The sequence below is a fragment of the Lepidochelys kempii genome, chromosome 9, assembly GCF_965140265.1.
Source record: "Lepidochelys kempii isolate rLepKem1 chromosome 9, rLepKem1.hap2, whole genome shotgun sequence".
NCBI lineage: Eukaryota > Metazoa > Chordata > Testudines > Cheloniidae > Lepidochelys > Lepidochelys kempii.
The window spans coordinates 22521129-22540240 of NC_133264.1; the positions used below are offsets into that span (position 1 = coordinate 22521129).

Sequence of the window (19112 nt, forward strand, 5' to 3'; positions counted from 1 at the left end):
CCCCCTTGCAAGGGGAGGGTTAAATTTTCCATACTGCATATTTACAGAAACATTCACACCCTGCTTCCTCCAAGAGGATCCCCTTGAGAAGAGGTTGGAGCCTGGTGTGTCTGTTTCAGGGACAGTGAGATTGTGGAGGGAGGGAGGGAGTGCAAGCAGATTCCTCTCCTTCCCTCATAACAGCATAAGAATGGCCATACTGGTTCAAACCAACGGTCCATATAGCCCAATATCTCCCCAAACACTGCATGGGTAGTTGACGAAGGAACTCCTTTCTTGGATTTTTCTCAGCACCCATGCATACCTTCAAGATACATCAACCCTCAGTTGGACTTCATTTTCTCAGAGAGGAGTGAAGGGTTATTGACAGTTTCTGCTGCAGGCACAGCCAATCCAGCCAAGAATGGTAGAAACACACCAGGAAAAAAGATTCCACTTGTGCCTGTCTTGTTTTTGGGACACAGAAAAGAAATGCCAGAAACACGTAACTGAGCTAGGAGCTCCAGCTGTGATTACTGTGACGGTGCCCCCCATAAGGCGTTATGGAAATATGCTCATGAATATATATTACATAACTGGAATATGTTCTATGCTACATATGCCATGTAACATATCTACGTAAAGATTATGATCTACTGAATCTATTAATCCTATTTGTATGCATGTATCATTTTTGTATTCGAAGTTATGAATATTGGCCGTGTACTGGCTTGATTTCTAAATAACCTTAGTAGAGCATTTGGTCAGTTCCTGGAGAAAGGAATTCGCAAAGTTAAGTGCCCAATCAAGAAGCACTTAAGGAACAATGCATCTTGGAATCCTCCAATCCACATAAGAAGTCTTCCTGGAGACATTCAAGATACCATGTGGGCAATAGCTTCTGCCTGTAAGAAACTGTGAGTCATGCACGGACTTGTGACTTGCCCAGGTGACTCCAGAACTCCATCTTGGAACTGGACTTTGCACAGGAGAGAGGAGGGGGTCTCCATCCACAAGAGAAAGTCTATTTAAGCCCGTGGGAGACCCCTCCATTTTGTTTTCAGCTGGCTAAGGAGATATCCTTGGGGGTGGAGAGGCTAGCTGAAAGAAACTGGAACAAAAGAGAGTAACTACAGGGGGTGTGAGCGATTGCTGAACCCGGACTAGAAGGAGATTAATCTGTAAAAGGAAGATTACTGGACCTGGTGAGGTTTCGCCTGTATTCAGTTTTATTAGACATAGACTTGCGGGTTTTATTTTATTTTGCTTGGTAATTCACTTTGTTCTGTCTACTTGGAACCACTTAAATCCTATTTCTGTATTTAATAAAATCATTTTTTAAATATTAATTAACCCAGAGTATGTATTAATACCGGGGCGTGGGGGGCAAACAGCTGTGCATACCTCTCTATCAGTGTTATAGAGGGCGAACAATTTATTAGTTTACCCTGTATAAGCTTTATTCATCGCACTATACTTTCAGAATACTCAATTTATATTAAGTAGTTATGCATTCTGGGATTTAAATATTGTACAATAGATGGCAAATTCATTTTTGGAAATAAAGCATGGAATGCTTTGAAGAGATTTCTCTTTATGCAAGAAATGTTCTAGGTTAACTTGCCTGGACAATATATGATCATTATTAGACAGCATAAGGATTCTTGACATTATACTTTTTTTAATTTATGGAGAGCAAATAATTGTATTTTTAAATGAAGAACATCCTAATGGAAGAAACAAGGCAAGTTTTCTCATAAACCTTTACTGTTCTTGTATACAGTAAATACTGTGTTTATACTCAGGTATATAGTAAATAATGATTATAGCAAATAGTCTTTCTCCTCTATAATTTCAATATAAATTAATCAACAACATGAAGAGCTGGTGTTTATTCAGATGTTTTACACTTGCTTCCCCCTTAAATTATTTGAAACAACCCACTGTTAATCCAGTGATAAAATATTGTGTCTGCCTATTAAAACGGATATTTAGAAATGCTGTCAAAGTATTTTCTTCATGGGATTAATATATTTCATGCAAAGGAGAAGGTTTTGTTGAAGGAGTTAATCACTACGGGTTGACCATTTATTTTTGGATAAAGAGCATATTCTTTTTACTCTTCCTGACAGAGCAACATTGTAAAAATCAGAATAAATAAGTAAAAAAAAAAAACCAAGAAACAAACCAACCCCCCCAAAAAACTAAACCAAAAAACCCACACCCACCCTCTTCAGGGTATGAAAAAACCATCTAAACTGTTGAAATTACAGAAACTGCACAAAGAGTTTATGCATCATTTTAATTTAATCAGAGATAAAGGATAGTTTTGTAGTTAAAGCCCTGGACTAGGACTTTGGAGATCTGGGTTCAGTTCCCCCCATCTGTCCTTGGACAGTCACTGACTCTCTGCCCTCATTTCCCGACCTGTACAATGGGAATAAAATGTCCTGTTTTATCTATTTAGTTTGTAAGCTGTTTAGGGCAGGAGCTCTCCGTTATTACATGTATGTATCGTGTCTAGTACAAGGGGCCATGCTCCTGGTGGGGAACTCTATGTACTATCACCATATAAATAATAAATGCAATTAATGTATGTGATGATATTTTACTTCAACACCACTAACATAAAAGTCAAGTTTTTGGGCTTTGTAATTATGTTTAGAAAAAATGAAATGAAATCACACACACCACTGCAGTATCCAACTCAGAATAGTTTGCTTCTTTCATTAGATAAAAAGGAGAAGGGTTCTATTTAAAATACATTCACACAGAATCTCACTTAAAATTTTTCAGGCTAATTACCTGGTCATCCAAGTACAGTTGGAGAAATGTCTTTGCTGAGATTCTCTCAGGACTCACCTTGTAATGAGACCATCCGACAGAAAAAAATAAGTCGTATCAGTTCATTTAGCTTATTAGTCTAGAAGCTGATAATTCTGGTTTTAACTCAAATCAAATCACAACCTTAAATGAAAATGCACTGTTCAATGAACATCTTCTTTCAAATGAGAGAGAAGAAATCAATTCAGAATACTATGTTGGACAACAGGTTTCTGATAAAGCGGGGTAAGGGTTACTTTTGTGAGAGAGAAGCCCACGTAAAATTTCATCAGCTATGAAACTGGAATCATGGTTATAGTTACAAAAACTGTTTCTCCCTTCAGTGAATTTAAACGGTAGCATTAGGAGAGAGACAGTCTGAAGTCTGAGATTGTAGTTAGGGCACCCTAACATAAAAACTGGAAACACATACTGAGTGCATCTCAACTTTAGTAGTAGTAGGAGTACCACAGTAGCAACTTAGAGGCCCCAATCAAGATAGGGGCTTCATTGTGTGTGTGGGGGAGTATAGACACAAAGTGAGATAGAGTCTCTGCCTACAAGAGTTTATAATTTAAATAGATAAGACAAAGGGAGGAAGAGTTAGCAGAGGTATAAAGAGGGGAAGTTACTTCCCCAAGGTCACAAATAGGTCAGTGGCTGAGCCAGGAATAGAACCAAGGTCTTCTAACTCTCTGTTCACTGCCCTATGCAATAGGTCATGCTGCCTTCCTGTGGCTCAAGCTACTACAGTTAAGAATCTAATGTAACAACCCCCTCCCCACTCCTTCACATTCAAGGATCAAAATTAGTCACCCCCTTGAACATATAAAACTATTTTACATAACAATTTCAAACTATACCATCTTTTTGTGCATGCAAAGTCTGGGGGGAAAATGCATTTCAATTTCAGGTTTTATAAAAGCAAGAAAACAGGACAGATTAACTTTTACTTAGTCTTAACATTAAAAGATTAATTTTTCATACTGATAGTAAGGCATGAAACAGTCAGTGCCTTCTGCTATTTTTTTTAAAAAAGGTTACTAAAAATGAGCAATACAATTGTAACTGAAATTGTTATCAGTATTTTAAACATTCAGATTTAATTATGCACGGATAACACTTATCTGAGTCAATGAAATAAACTAAACGATGAACTACAAATTTTCTAAGGTCTGCCATAAAGAGAATAGGCCATAATAATCTTTCTGTTCCAAGGATCCAATCTTTTCCAAACAGTGCACTTTAGCAGATTATCTAGTTAACTGATCATGGTAACCCAACTACAGTACCTATACCGATGAACACCTCTCACAATAATCTCAAAAGTGGTTGCTACTTTATGATTTATTAGTAGAATTTACAGCATTTTTTATATCTGGTTAGGTTATAAACAAGTTTGGAAGGATTACATTTCTAATCAGTAAATGCCAATAAACATTGATTTTACTGTGCACACACAAATCTATGAAAATATATTTTCATCAATAATAATGAAAATGAACCAAAAGGCAACGTAAGAAAAATGCTGCTTGAGAACTTCTGAGAGTTTGATTTAAGGATAGATACTTTGTACATTTTGATATGTGATATTGACAATTTGCATTTTAATGATTATAAAACTTTATCATTAAATGATTATTATCTGACCTGCCCCATAATTTCCTGAAACTGTAAAAATTTAAATTGATAAAAATAGAAAAAAATGGGTTACTTTAGAAAAACTCTTTTAAAGTCAGTCCTAATTATGAAAGTACCACTCTGAAGGCTGGCCATCATCCGTCTTCCCATTTATACAGACATGTCTGAAACGTTCCACAGAATGAGCAGAAAGCACTTCCATGTAGCAAAGGCGAGCTTCTCTCACAACTTCAAAGAGAAAAAGACAGCCAGCCTCATCCTTGCAGTCTAACCTGTCTGTTAAAGGGCTCCCCACCTCCAGAGCGGCAGGCTCCTTTCGTTTACTTAATAGTAGCAGTTTTTCCATTGGTGATCAGTGTGCCCAGAACTATTGATCTATTGAGTTCCAACTCCCTTGTTACAAAATGTTTTGTAGCATTTACAATCAGCTAAAGAAAAGAATGATTTTGGAAGATAGGGTGGGTGCCATGTCCTCTGCCCCAACACAGGAGAAGTAGACTGTTGCCAACTCTTGTAATTTTATCTTGAGTCTTACGATATTTGGTGTTTCTCCTGAGAGTCTCAGCTTTCATTTCTAGTATTTATGGTTGCTGAGAAATCTTCAAAATGTGAATCCTAAACGCTCGAAAAACAGAAAGCAAATAAAAGGACCCCAAATTAGTTATGTTTAAAAATGTAATGATTTATAAGTCAAATTTCACGATTTTTTTAAGACTCTGACTAATGATTTTTCAGTAGTTGGTATCAGCATTACTGAGGCCCTATGTATACTCCAGACCTCTGCTGATCTAGGTATATCCGTCACGGGTGTGAAGAAGAGGTAGCCTTGACTGACATAGCTGTGGCAACAGAAGTCCCTAAAATGGCCTGAAACAGCGAGTACTTTAGGTCCTCTCTTTCTTTTCCCAAGGAAATCAGATGGCTGTTGGCATGTCCTTGATCTACAGACACAGTTCTTTACTGAAAGGACTGCTTTCAAAATGGAGAGCTTGTAGCGTACAAGCTGACCAACTCCCTGAAAAGGTCTGCAAAGGAAGAGGCATTTACTGAGAAATACCACACTCTCCCCTTTTTTCTATGGAAGTGCAGCCAATCAAATTCAATACAATTTTAATACAGAGGGCAGCCTGATCTTTCAGCACATGTATATAGCTGCCAAATTTTGTGCAGCTCCATATGACATTAACGCACAGAGATCATACAGAAAGCTTGGAGTAGGGAAGGGGTGAAATGTTGAGGAAGGGGGATCCAAAAACGGGATTTGGGCACTGAACTGTTCTGGGGAGCGAAGGCTGAAAACTGATGGTCCAATCAAATTTCTGAAGTAATGTGTTTTAGTTCAGTTAACACATGGAATTAAAACAGTTTTTAGCCACAATTCAAGCTGTACATGTTGTCAGCAAAAGATAAATATCCTAGTGTAGACAGAGCCATACTATCCAAATTCCATCTAAACGGATCCTGTCCCATGAGTTATGTCCCAGGCCCTTCCTGAAATACCTGTTTTTGAGCTAACTGCAGGACTTTGAAGAAAATCAAATGTAACTGGTCACATCCGTTTTTTATCTGTGTATAAAGCCCAAGAATGTTTGACATTTCAGTCAACAGAAATAGGTACATATCCAAATCGATACTAGTCTGCAAAACCGAATGGCCCCCATGGGCAATATTCTGTTTAGGGAGTATAATATTACACAGAGATTCAGTCTCAATGTTTTGGAGTTCAGAAATTTATCAACTTTTAGAAGACCATCAGAAATAAGTCTGAGGTGATGATATTTAACTTTACTGCCATGTTAATAATAGGATTATGGTAGCATCTAGAGGCTAAGGTCCCATTGTGCTAGGCACTGTACAAATATGTAACAAAAAGGCAAACTCTGATCTGAAGAGCTCACAATAGCTCATTCATCAAGATGAAGAAAATATGCAAGAAGCTGACGTCCACTTGATTTTCAGATTGTTACTCTATGCAAAGGGCACCTAAAGGATTTAATGGTGAACTGAAATGCTTTATTACTTAATACTAGTTAAGATCCTAAATCAGGGGTGGGCAAACTTTTTGGCTGGAGGGCCACATTGGGGTTGCGAAATGGTATAAAGGGCCGGGTAGGAAAGGCTGTGCCTCCCCAAACAGCCTGGCCCCGTACACTATCCACCCCTTCCCACTTCCCGCCCCTCCTCAGAAGCCCCCACCCATCCAACCCCCCTGCTCCTTGTCCCCTGACCACCCCCTCCCGGGACCCCCCCGCCCCTAACCACCCCCCGGGACCTCACCCCCTTATCTAAGCCCCCCTGCTCCTGGTCCCCTGATCGCCCTGACCCCTATCCGCACCCCTGCCCCCTGACAGGCCCCCTGGGACCCCTGACCACCCCCTCCTGGGACCCCCATCCCTAACTACCTCCCCCCGACCCCACCTCCTATCCCACCCACTCTCCCACTCCCTGTCCCCCCCCTACTGGGATGCCCCAGATCCCCTGGGATCCCACCCCCTATACAACCTCCCTGCTCCCTGTCTCCTGACCGCCCCCCTCCCCAAACCTCAGCCCCATCCAACTGCCTCCTGTCCCCACTGCCCCCCGGGACCTCCTGCCCTCCACTCCCCCCGTCCCCTTACCAGGCCACTCAGAGCAGCAAGGCAAGCTTGCTGGACAGCCTGGGAGGTGGGCAGGCACAAGTCGCACTCCTCGCACAGTGGCGTAACTGCAGGGGAGGGGCTGGGGGCAAGCCTCCCCAGCTGGGAGCTCAGGGGTCGGGCTGGCTGTGGCCCGCGGGCCGTAGGTTGCCCACCTCTGTCCTAAATCATTAAAATAGTACGTGGGTATATTTAAATGGCAAGGAAGTACATTATAACAAAATATTTTATTTACTTTTATTTACTTATCAGGGCCTGAGTTACGGTTGTGTTTCTTCGATGCATGTTGATGACATCACAGATGTCTTAAGTATTTTAAACAAATGTGCAAGTGCTGTTATTTTTCATGTCAAATTTGCAGGAGAAAAAATATAGCCCTAAAACACAGGTCTTGGGAGATTAGTTGAAAACACATTTGCAATTTACTTTTAAATTATATTTATTCATAATGTTAACAATACACACGTAGTCTCTTAAATATTTCACTGATCTTAACAAGTTGTCATAAATATAAAGGGAAGGGTAACCCTGTATACAGAACTATAAAATCCCTCCTGGCCAGAGGCAAAACCCTTTCACCTGTAAAGGGTTAAGAAGCTAAGGTAACCTAGCTGGCACCTGACCCAAAATGACCAATGAGAGGACAAGATACTTTCAGATCTGGAGGGGGGGGAACAAAGGGTTGGTCTGTCTGTGTGATGCTTTTGCCGGGAACAGATCAGGAATGCAGCCTTACAGCTTCTGTTAAGTTAGTAAGTAATTTAGCCAGAAATGCGTTAGATTTCCTTTTGTTTAATGGCTGGTAAAAAAAGGCTGTGCTGGATGGAATGTATATTCCTGTTTTTGTGTCTTTTTGTAACTTAAGGTTTTGCCTAGAGGGATTCTCTATTGTTTGAATCTGATTATCCTGTAAGGTATTTACCATCCTAATTTTACAGAGGTGATTCTTTTACCTTTTCTTTAATTAAAATTCTTCTTTTAAGAACCTGATTGATTTTTCATTGTTCTTAAGATCCAAGGGTTTGGGTCTGTGTTCACCTGTACAAATTGGTGAGGATTCTTATCAAGCCTTCCCCAGGAAAGGGGGTGTCGGGCTTGGGGGGATATTTTGGTGGAAGATGTCTCCAAGTGGGCTCTTTCCCTGTTCTTTGTTTAAAACGCTTGGTGGTGGCAGCATACGGCTCAAGGACAAGGCAAAGTTTGTACCTTGGGGAAGTTTTTAAACCTAAGCTGGTAAGAATAAGCTTAGGGGGATCTTTCATGCAGGTCCCCACATCTGTACCCTAGAGTTCAGAGTGGGGAAGGAACCTTGACACAAGTGTTTGGCATTATTTACAAAAATAATTTCAATCACTTTTAATGGTGCTGTAAAAGAGATTACCAACATACCAATGTCAATATGCCTGAACTGGAGAGGCGATCAGTAATGGTGAAAGGGTCCATGCCTATTGAGTCAATAGGGATGGCAGTGGTTTGTGTAATACTTATTAGTTGGGAACTGGAAGGAGGACACTAAACAGCCTCAGGTGATAATAACTTTTGGTCACCACTGACCTGGTATGGATTCAGATTGATAACCTAGAAGTGAAAAGATTCATATTCCATTACCATATGACATTCAATTCCACTGCAATCAATGTATAATTCTTCCAATCTATAAAAGCACAGATCTTTAACCTTCGGAGGAGGGTTATCATCATATTATTTAGAATATGATCCAAAACTGTTTAATAAACACCTAGCATTCTTCTTCTTGGAATTGTTAATTCTGTTAATTAAAAAAAATCTAATTTTATGGACCACTTCCTCAAGAATTTGGAAAGTAGCAGCAGCAGTTGATTTAGGTCAGACAAGATTTGTCTAGCGAAATGCGTATAAACGAAATGCTTTTTGCTGTCTCCCGTTATAAGATAAACCTGTGTTGCTGATCCACCACTCTAGGATTCTTTTGGTAGCATAATATACAGCTCTGCTTAGCATTTAGAATTTATTTTTGAACAGCCACTGTAGGGATTTAACGTCTAAACTGTATAGGGTCTCTCTCTTTATTAACTGTATTTTAAGGCTCTGATAAAACCTAAAGCACATTTCAAAAAGGAATTTGACCACAGATATCACACGTGACTATAGCAGCCTTCACATTGACATTTTCCCTTCCCCCCCATCACAGCCCGTGTTTAGGGAAGCCACCCTTCCTCTCTAGCTTGCTGAAATCCAATCATTTATGGCTTGTAGTTTGATTTTAAACCCTGGATTGCTGATCACAGAAGGATTAAAACTTGACCTCCAGGTTAATGGGTTTGATTATTTGGGTTGTTTTGCTGCTCCGTGCAACCAAACAGAGGTATTTAAACAAAACATAAAGATCATTTTCATATGACATTTTTCTAAAATAAAGATTCACATATGACTAGTGATTTATATTCAGTATTTTTGTTTTGAAAGAACACATTGTAACGAATAAGCAGATTAAAATGATTAAAAATGTAGCCATACTATGATCACACAAAACTAAATACTTTAGGATGCTATCCAGCCTAATAGCAGTGTTTTTGACTGAACCTAATGTATCTTCACTTACTCACAGTTCCCAGAAGACTGGCTTCCATTTGAGAAGAAAGAATAGGCGACCTTTAACCCTTCAGTTCCCAGAACTATGCTGGGAAAATGTTCTCAGAGACACAACAATGATGCTATTTATTAAATTACTAAAATATGACAGGCTAAAGGCTTCAGAAAATTATTTAAATATATTTTTAGAAGGGGATAGACTGGAATAATTATTTTAAACTGCTAATTGGATTAAAAATCTTCAAACTCAAAAATCATTTTTTAACTCTGTACTATGTGTACTGACTGGTACTTTGGTTTATTTCCCTTCCCTTCTATAATGCTATTTTATGTATAGGGATACATGTGTTTAACAGTAATCTTCAAGCAGGACCAAGCCCTAGGAGAGGAATCTGTAACGTAGGTGCGTGTGTCATAATACTGTCCCTCTATTGTTAGGAAAGTGAAGTAATGTCAGTGTAAACTCCTAAATTCTTACTTTGTCCTGTGGAAAGGTAATACATGAGTCTTTGTTACCAATTATCTTCTCATCTTCATCTCTGATTATTAGCATTGTGGCAGTGCCCAGAGGCCCGACCAGGATTGGGACTCTACACTGTGCTGGTGCTACAAACACATAAAAAGGCACTGTCTCTGCCCCAAAGAGCTTGCAATCAATTAATCCATATTTTGATTATTTATCAAAATAGCAAACCATAATGTGAACAATGAAAAGACAGCATGTGAAAATGACCACTACATTTCAATGCATCAATTACGGACAGTGAATATAGAACTCTTAAAAATATTAAAAGCTAATCTTGCTTCAAATATAACTACGAAGGTGCTAAAACAGCCACTTCATACAAGTAATTTAAATCAAGTACTCTCATTTATACTTGTAGTAAAAGAGTAAGTGTTGACGCATTATATAACATAAAATGCAGCTCGTACATAAACACTCAGATGAATACATATTACTGAATGTAAAGCATCAATGAATGGAAGTGTCAGAGAAAATAAATCAGTTATCAGTTCCTTTTCCACTTAGTTCATCTAAAGATTTTTACTATATTAGTGAACATTGTGTAGTGTACACAAGAACTTAGGCATTGACACTCTTAAAGTTAACATTTAAAAATATTGTTTACTATTATTTTATGCACCTTTTATTTGTTCCATAATTCGTTCCCCAAAATTATTTCCCATCTCCGAAACATATCTTAAACAGTTCTTCATTTAAAGGAGTTCCTCTATCCATATAGACATACATGTCAGGACAGATTATACCTATACAATTCACATTTTACAGCCAACTAAGCATTATTTTCTACACTGCTCATCAGATTTACAACAAACCACAATACTAAGAATACTGTAGAAGCCGAAGAGAGGCAACTTGCTGCACTGAAAAAGTCAGGCCTTTCTCTCCAGCAAAGGATGCCTATCATCATAACAGAGCTTTAATTCTTACCTGATACGAACAGTTTTCCTGGTGTACCATCTCAGTGCATCATACAGAGAGCAGACACCAAAGCCAGGAATGTTTACAGAAGCTGCACAGTTAAAATTTACAGCATCTGAAGGAGAAAAGAACGCCCTTGTAAGGCGAGAAGCTTCCTGCAGATTAAAATGGATGCTGTTTCTGCTGTTTCAACCTGCGCAATGGCACTGCCTTTGCTAGTGAGGAGTGTAGCCGTGCTGTTCTCCTCAGGGAACTAGCAATGAGGTCTAACAACATGTAGCTGAGACTGTGATGGGGGAGGGGGTTCACTCATCACTAGCACAATCGGCCAATTATATTGTAGACACAAAGAAAAAGATCAGTATGAGGCTGGTGTGACCTTCTGGTGCTTTCTGAAGGCAGCTAACTGATGTGGAAACATTCTAGTCCTCATTAAAGGGAAAAGGGGGGGGAAAAAAAAAGACAAATCAATACTTCACTTGAACATTTCTGACCTTTGCCATCATTCTCCCTTCCTATAGCTGTTCTTCCATTACTGCTTAGAAGTTTTCATAATACTTACAAACAGAGAGTCATAACTGTATTACAGAAATATAAACAATTGCCTTGGTAATTTAAAAACATTAATCTATTTCAATCAGACAACATTTCTTTCTTTGGCCAAGACCATTTACAGCCGAATAAACCAAACTCAGGTGTACATTTCATACAAAAAAGAATCAAGGTATGTATTCCATCTTCCCAAAATAGGTTTAAGATATTGAATCATTAAATAATAAGTAGGAATGCATTCCAGTTATTTTCTTTTACAGTGTATCGGAGAAACATAAAATCTTTTCTTGAAAATGTTTTGTTCTACATTTCCTGTGAATTGTAAGTATATTGTATATTTCCTGTGAATTGTAAGGATGCAATGGTGTTTAAAGAATTTACTTTCTGTATTTGTAATGTCCATTTTGAGCTGGAGCTTTGACTATATTATCCAATACAGGGGAACAGTTAATGCCACACTGTTTGTTTCAAATGAAACAAACATCTGTGTTCCTTGCAACAGCCCCAAACAAAAATAGGCTATTCTATAATTAAATTTGACTGATGAGAAGAAATCTGAAGATCAGACAAATATCCAGAGGAAACTATACACAGCCAAAGTTTGCCTACACAGCATTTTTAGGAACAACTATGACTTGGTATTTTAGATCTGAGCTGGTTTTTTACTTTTGTAATACCCTGTCATCCAATCCACAGATATGAGATAATTTAGCCTGAAAATTCTTAGCGGCTGGACAAATATTCCAAAACAGCAGTGATAATTATTTAAGAAGATCTAAACAAACATTCATTTTTGTAAATCTTCTATTGCATTTTCAGAGTAGTATTTTGAGATTATACACTGGTTTTACAAATGGCAGTACAGGTCAGGCTGTAATTCTCAACATATAAAAGAAACTAAATACAAATGTTTTTATTCCATTGATGAACAGTCTTGTGATAGAAGACAAGAGTGAAAGAAGAAATAAAGTACTACTTTACAATTTCTCAGGATCTGTGATCTTGGGCTGGGAGTTTTAGCAAGTAGCTCATAGAAAAACGTGAGATTTCAGAGTCACGTTCACCGCTGGGCTGCTCACCTTCAATTTAAAACAGTGAAAACACGTTAGGGGTCCTGGCACATTAGCAGTCAAGTGTTAACCTGTAAAACACTCAGCCCAGATTGTGCCGAGCTCTTGTGTAGGTGCTAGGACACCAGAGCGTTCTTTCACTCTTGTATTCAAGAAATGCTCCCTCCTAATACCCCTACCAGAAAAGGGCATGGAGACATCCAGCCATCAAAAGAAGAGCACATTCCTATGGTACGTCACACTAGTCATGCTTCCCCCCCGAATGCTGCAGAATTCCAGGAGGGATTGTGCCAATCAGAGACAAATCCCTTCCAGAGCTCAACATGGGGTGGAGCGACTGCACCAATCCCAAGCCAGCAAGTGCCTATCATGCACAGTCTACTGCTCAGTGTTAACAGACACCTTCAAACTCTGCCAGTCTTTGCATAGGAATATTAGATGTATCCAGCCCCTTTAGTAGCTTAGCTATAATGTTCCAATCTCTTGCTAGCTCATGTAATGGTGAGATCAGTGAAGCCATGTTTTTCACTGCTCTGCCAATGGAGAAGACATGCTGACCTGAAGTCCCCCATACTATCCTGGAGGAGATTGCTGCTTGATGTATTATAGACTAGGCTATTGGTAAAACATGGTAAAAAGTTAAAATGTACTGAGTAATATTCATTTTTGCACAATATCCTGTACAGTATGAAAATGCAAAAACCTATCTCTGCAATAAAAAGCAACGATATGCTTCTCCTTCCTAAATTGAATATTTCTATAAATTTGGGAATGCCAGTTCATTACTGAAAAGCTATCTGTGTATCCCTTCTATTTTATATTAGCACTATTTCCTAGGCCTGTGGAGGCTGAGCTCACAAGTTCAAATGGCTATGGGAAAACAGGAATCTTGAGTTTTCCTTAGAGCCCCTGATTCAAGTGCCAAAAATCTATCCCTGATTCAGAATTTCTTTCTCAAAAATGGCTTTGCATGATGATCTCTCTACCCCCACTTTTCTCAGCTCTTCATCCTTGCAAGTACATTAAAAAAGCAGGGGGAAATGTGGGTGGATGGCGATTCACCAGAGTTTTCACGCAAGTGGGAGGGCAAAGAGCTGAAGGGGAAAAAAATCCCATAAAACCAATCGTTTTCTCTGTTTCTTCTTTCAGGGCCTTATCCAGTATCTCAGCAGAAAGGCTGATACGTAATCATCACTCCCACAACCATGTGAGGAATTCTTCATCTCTGCAGCACGGCTCCATGGGAAATGAGGTCTCAGTCAACAACTCTGGGCATCTCAGTGTTCTTTCCACCAGGGTAGGAATGCTACGTGGCTACAGTTCGTAAGGACTGTGGGACAGGAACAGTTCCAGGCTGCTCCCAGGGGAGAGAACTGAGCAGAAATAAGAACTACCTTACCTTGGAAAGGGAGATTTCAACTACTCTGCTGCATACTGCAGAGATGTTTGGATGGGGAGGGGGAAAAGAACATCTCTTTCAAAAGTTTTACAACTTTTACAAACAAACAAAAACCAGAACCAACAGGTTGGGGTATGGGGGAGGAAGGCAAGGAAGTTTGGAGAAAGAAGGCGGCTACCCTTCAAGCCCTGTATGTGGGGACTTAATGTTGATGCTTAGCAAAGACATTAATGGCCACATATGGGATAATCATAATGAAACAATTTCCAAACTCCAGCTCTGGGAAGAGGGTGAAAAGATGGGACTCCTAACCAGGTACACAAGAGGTGGTAGAGAGGGGATAAGCCCTCTTAAGGTAGGGAATAGTCTCTGTGGCTGCTCTGGTGCTAGGGAATCTCAGCAATTTTTGATGAGTGAAGATTAGCTAAAGTGTTTTGGGTTTTTTTGGCTGGATCAGACCAATCATTCACAAACTGCCTTTTTTAAAAAGAATGCTATAAAAACCACTTACATTTTAATTTTCCCTTCTGAAGAAATGTAAAGGGATCTCTCAGTAAGACTTTTTTCAGAAGCTTCCTTGACAGAGGGCAAAATGTTTGCCCCAAAAGACCAAAAACAAACACACACACCACCACCAAAACAAACAAACAAACAAAAAACTCCTTGCTTAATGCTAAAAGCAGCTTCTTGTGTTACATAATCTCCTGATGACATTTATCATGTGTGTCATAAGAAAGACTCATGAAATTATCCCACTCTTCACACATTACTGGTTTATTTATAGTTGAAGTGACTCAGTGCCATTTCACACAAAGCAGATTTCTGACAAGTATAGCGTGAATCTTGTTGGACACAGCTATGGCACAGTGAGGTGTGAAGTACACAAAACCACCCTGTTTAACAGTTTATTCCTTCTGTAGGTATTTGTGCATGGGGGCTGCTTTATGTTTAACTTTTAGTTTGCTGCACAGTATCCCTCCACCTCTTCCAAGAGACTATTCTTAACAGGCCAACTGGTCTGGTTGGCACACAGTTCCCAATTCTGCAATGAGCTGTGTGTGGACATATGCCTGCATCCATGCAGAATCCGATTAAAATATCAGTGAATCTACACTGTCAGAGGGGTCTGCCTGTATAGAGCTCATTGCAGGATCAGGGCCATAGTTACACCATAGGAACAGGCTCCACAGGAATTCCTTAAACCAAGCAAAGGGTTTTTCTTTAAATTGAAAGAATAAAGGAAAGTGTATTTGTCTAGAGGTTAGTGTATTAGGCTATGAGCCAGAGAAACATCTGCACCTGCTCTTTCTTTATCAGTTTGTGATTATCCATCCAGAGGGCAAGTCAGATAGGTAGGTAATAAATAAAGTTGCGGGTGCTTCAAGTGAATGAAAGTTATTTGGCTGTCTCCCAAGTGGGTCACTACAAAATGGTGTCCCTTGCTAAAGAAAAGAACAAGTAAACATTCCTATTTCTGCACCTACCAATTTCTGCATCTGCCAGTTAGAATGCATAGGAACCTTTGATAGTCCACTAAGGGAGGAAGGGGTCTTGAAAATTAACTAAATTTCAATGCCCTAAGAACGTCTGTCTGAAAACAACTTTTGATAACATGAAAGTATCCACTCTGCAATGTTTTGAGAAAACATACAGTCTGGCTATGCTGCTAGCCTAAACATTCCTTTCTGAGAAGAGATGCATCTCTCTGCCCAGGAGAAAGTTACTGCATGGACAGAGAGAGCTCTTAGCCTGACAAAGCACTGACCTCTCCAACTCTTCTGACTACTGTTAAATAATGGAATATTTAATTCACCTTGCCCAGCTGGCCTTAGAGAAATTTTGCCCCAACAAATAAAAGGGAAAATGTTGCCTGACTTACAAAATGGTTTTCTATAGCTGAAATAAAATATAAGGGTCTCTTATATGTCTAGATAGCGCTACCTACTTACAGTGTCATACAGGCATTGAGGTTGATATGAAAAAGGGCCATTTTATGAAGAAAAGCAGGAACAGTATACAGCACCACTGGGTCTTAATGAAAGACTAGGTCATAAACAATAAAATCTAGCTCTTATAACATATATATGGCTTTTCATCAGTAGTTCAAAGCACTTTATGAAGTGGTTAGTGTCTTTATCCTTATTCTACACATGGGAAAACCAGCAGGGAGGGGAAATGACTTAGCCAAGATCACCCAGCAGGCCAGTGGCAGAGCCAGGAATAGAACCCAGGGCCTCTTGAGTCCCATTTTTGTGTTCTGTCCAATTAAGCAGACCTTCTTAGATAAACAGATCACTACTGAGTAGGCAGTTAGTTCCTATTTAATGAAAGGAAGATAGAAACAGAATTTTGGTTTACAAAGGGAACACAGGATCCAGGAGATAAAGGTAAATCTTCAAAGAGAAATAATCCTCCTTCCAAAAACCTAGTTACCCGGGTGGGAACCTGCCAGTGTCCTGTAGTTCTCACCAAATAGACCCAAAGGTGAAAACCTGGGACTCTCAGTGAGCTAGGGAACAATCCCTTAGGCAGCCCTCTCCACAAGACTGCATGGGTTGTTAAAGAGAGAAGTTCCTAAAGCAACCACCTCCCTAGACTTGCATCACCATGAGAAACTCCACTGAAAGTTCACCTACAAATAGGATTTGGGGAATGGAGGGAAGTGTGCCACTGCTTAAAGAAGTCACACTTTGTTTAACGGTCCCCTTTCTGAATCCAAGGCTTAATAGAGAGGGGAAAAAATCTTGAGATCTAGGGTGGATCTCTGACAGCAGTTGTGGGAATTGATGAACTAGTGCTACACACTAAGCCTGGGATCACTAGAAGAAAGCAAATTCTGACATACTGAACTGTTTGGAGAATTTTATGGATAAAGGTAAGAGGAAATCAGTTTGAGGGGATTAGCAGTTATATATAAGAGGGCTGTCCCTGGGTCTAGGTATCAATTGCGCAGTCTCTACTGAGGTGAAGTGATCAGGAGGGTTGCATGGGGAACAAAGAAGCATGAACCCGACAAAACACATCAAAACGTCTGGATGTTAAAATAATGTTATCTGTTCATCTACTGAAGGAGCAGCAGCACCTAGGTATTACCATTTGGTGTGTCCCCTGATTCAGGAAAGAAATTTTTACTTATCTGCTAGCTTCTAGTCCTTTGCTCGGCACATCTCTCTATTCTTTTATTCCTAAACTGCATCTATTTTTTTAACTGCCATATGTTAAGAGTATTCTTTAAAAAATGAAGCATTCCACGCAGCAAGCCACCAGTTAAACTCAAAGAAGCCCTCCTGAATCAATGTCTAAAAAGGACTAAACTGCTCAGCAGATAGTATTTAATATTTGCTCATACTTTGCTATCCAGAATTTGCCAAGATTTGTGCTAAACTTGTCAGAAGACTGCTCTGTTTTAGTAGTTTACACTGTGCTAGGTCATTGGTTCATTACTGAATCACAGGGAAGTGTGCCTCACCAAAATTCCTCCTACAGCACTTACAGTAAGTGTTTCTTGAAGACCTTGCATACAAAAAAGTGGCCTGACCCAACTTAGGCTATGTCTACACTTGCAGAGTTTCTGCACGGTCAGTTTCACCTGACAGGGATAGGGAACCAGTAAAAGAAAGGTTTCAGAGTAGCAGCCATGTTAGTCTGTACCCGCAAAAAGAAAAGGAGTACTTAGAGACTAAGGTGCCACAAGTACTCCTTTTCTTTCTGCAGTAAAAGAAAAGCGCTGCTTTGTGTTCTCACTCACTTCCACAGGCATCAGATCATGTTCACATTTGCAGCACTTCCATCGCGGATGAAAGCACTGCACTGAGGGCAGCTATCCCACAGAGCAGCTCTTTCAATTTTGAGGATAGGTCTTGGGGTGGGGGGGGGGGGGGATTGATCGCAGGCCATCTTAGTCCCTGCACAGCCTCCTCTCCCCAAACACTGATCTGCTCCAGTAGCTCAGCATTGCTCCAAGCAGGGGATCGTTTGCTCCATGAAGCAGCCATTATTATAAGTGAGCACTTGCCAAGAAAACAGGAAGGGGAATTTCAAAGTTCTGGGGGATTTACCGGGGGGTGGGGTGGGGGGCGGACATCTTTTTACCTGGCTTCAGAGCAGCAGAGCTGCTGGCCAGAGTGGTCACCTAGGCACTGTGGGATATCCTTCGGAGGCTAAAAGCTGTGTAAACAGTAAGAATGTGTCTTCACTTGCACATCACTGCAGAAGTATCACCAGTAAGAACTGTATGTCTCTCATGGAGGCAGTTTTCTGTTTGCGGTGAAGCTCTTGGAATGTTTTACAGTCCATACAGGCTGACCATTCCTCCCTGTCCCAGAATTCAGGTATGTCTAGGATTTGAAAACCCTCAGGACTTGCATTAAAGCGCTGAAAAGGGCAAGAAGAGAGAACGTAGCAAAATTAACTTTTTCTATAACCCTTGCCACCACCCAGGCAAAAAACTACACACCAAAAAACCTATACAGTAAACCAAAATACAGTATTATACACTGTGTCAGAACACTGGAGTTGCTGAGCACTCTCAACTCCCACTACCACAGAAGGGGAGTCAGGAAATGCAAAGTTGTAACTCACCTGGAAGCCATAACCTTACTTCTTCAGCAGTACCCTACCACCCCTCATTATAGTTAATTACAATGCGGCTGAATTGCAGTAGCTGAAAGAACTTAAAATTGAATTTACAGACGTTCTCTTTTAATTCTTAACCATAACATTGCACTAAGAAGTGAATTTCCTTTCGTATTTCTGGGATTTAAAAAGATGAATGAAAAAGCAAGGTGCTGGTTTGTGTGTTATTTGAGCATTTATCAGCAACTTTCTCCCTTAACTTAGTTCTTGTCCAGAGCTGATCAGAGGTGTTCTTGCCCTAAATATAATGGGAGTAACTCTCTTTCCTGCCCACAGTCACTCTCACAATAAACTGTCACTCAATATTATGATGCCTTATTGTTGCTTGTTCTGTTTATCTGGGACAGGTGGGAGAAAGCTGG

General features: G+C 39.9%; 1 protein-coding gene across 4 annotated transcripts in view; it reads right to left on the reverse strand.

The window, feature by feature from the left end:
* Nucleotides 1–19112, reverse strand: part of SCHIP1 (schwannomin interacting protein 1) — a 114805-nt gene that overhangs the window by 45998 nt on the left and 49695 nt on the right. The window contains exon 1 of one of the 4 annotated variants that reach the window (XM_073359542.1): nt 11104–11359. The exons of the other annotated variants lie outside the window; for them this stretch is intronic. Coding sequence (XP_073215643.1) covers nt 11104–11133 — 30 coding nt within the window. The 5' untranslated portion in view covers nt 11134–11359. Of the gene's footprint in view, nt 1–11103; nt 11360–19112 lie in introns of those variants that run through there. 4 annotated transcript variants of the gene reach the window in all.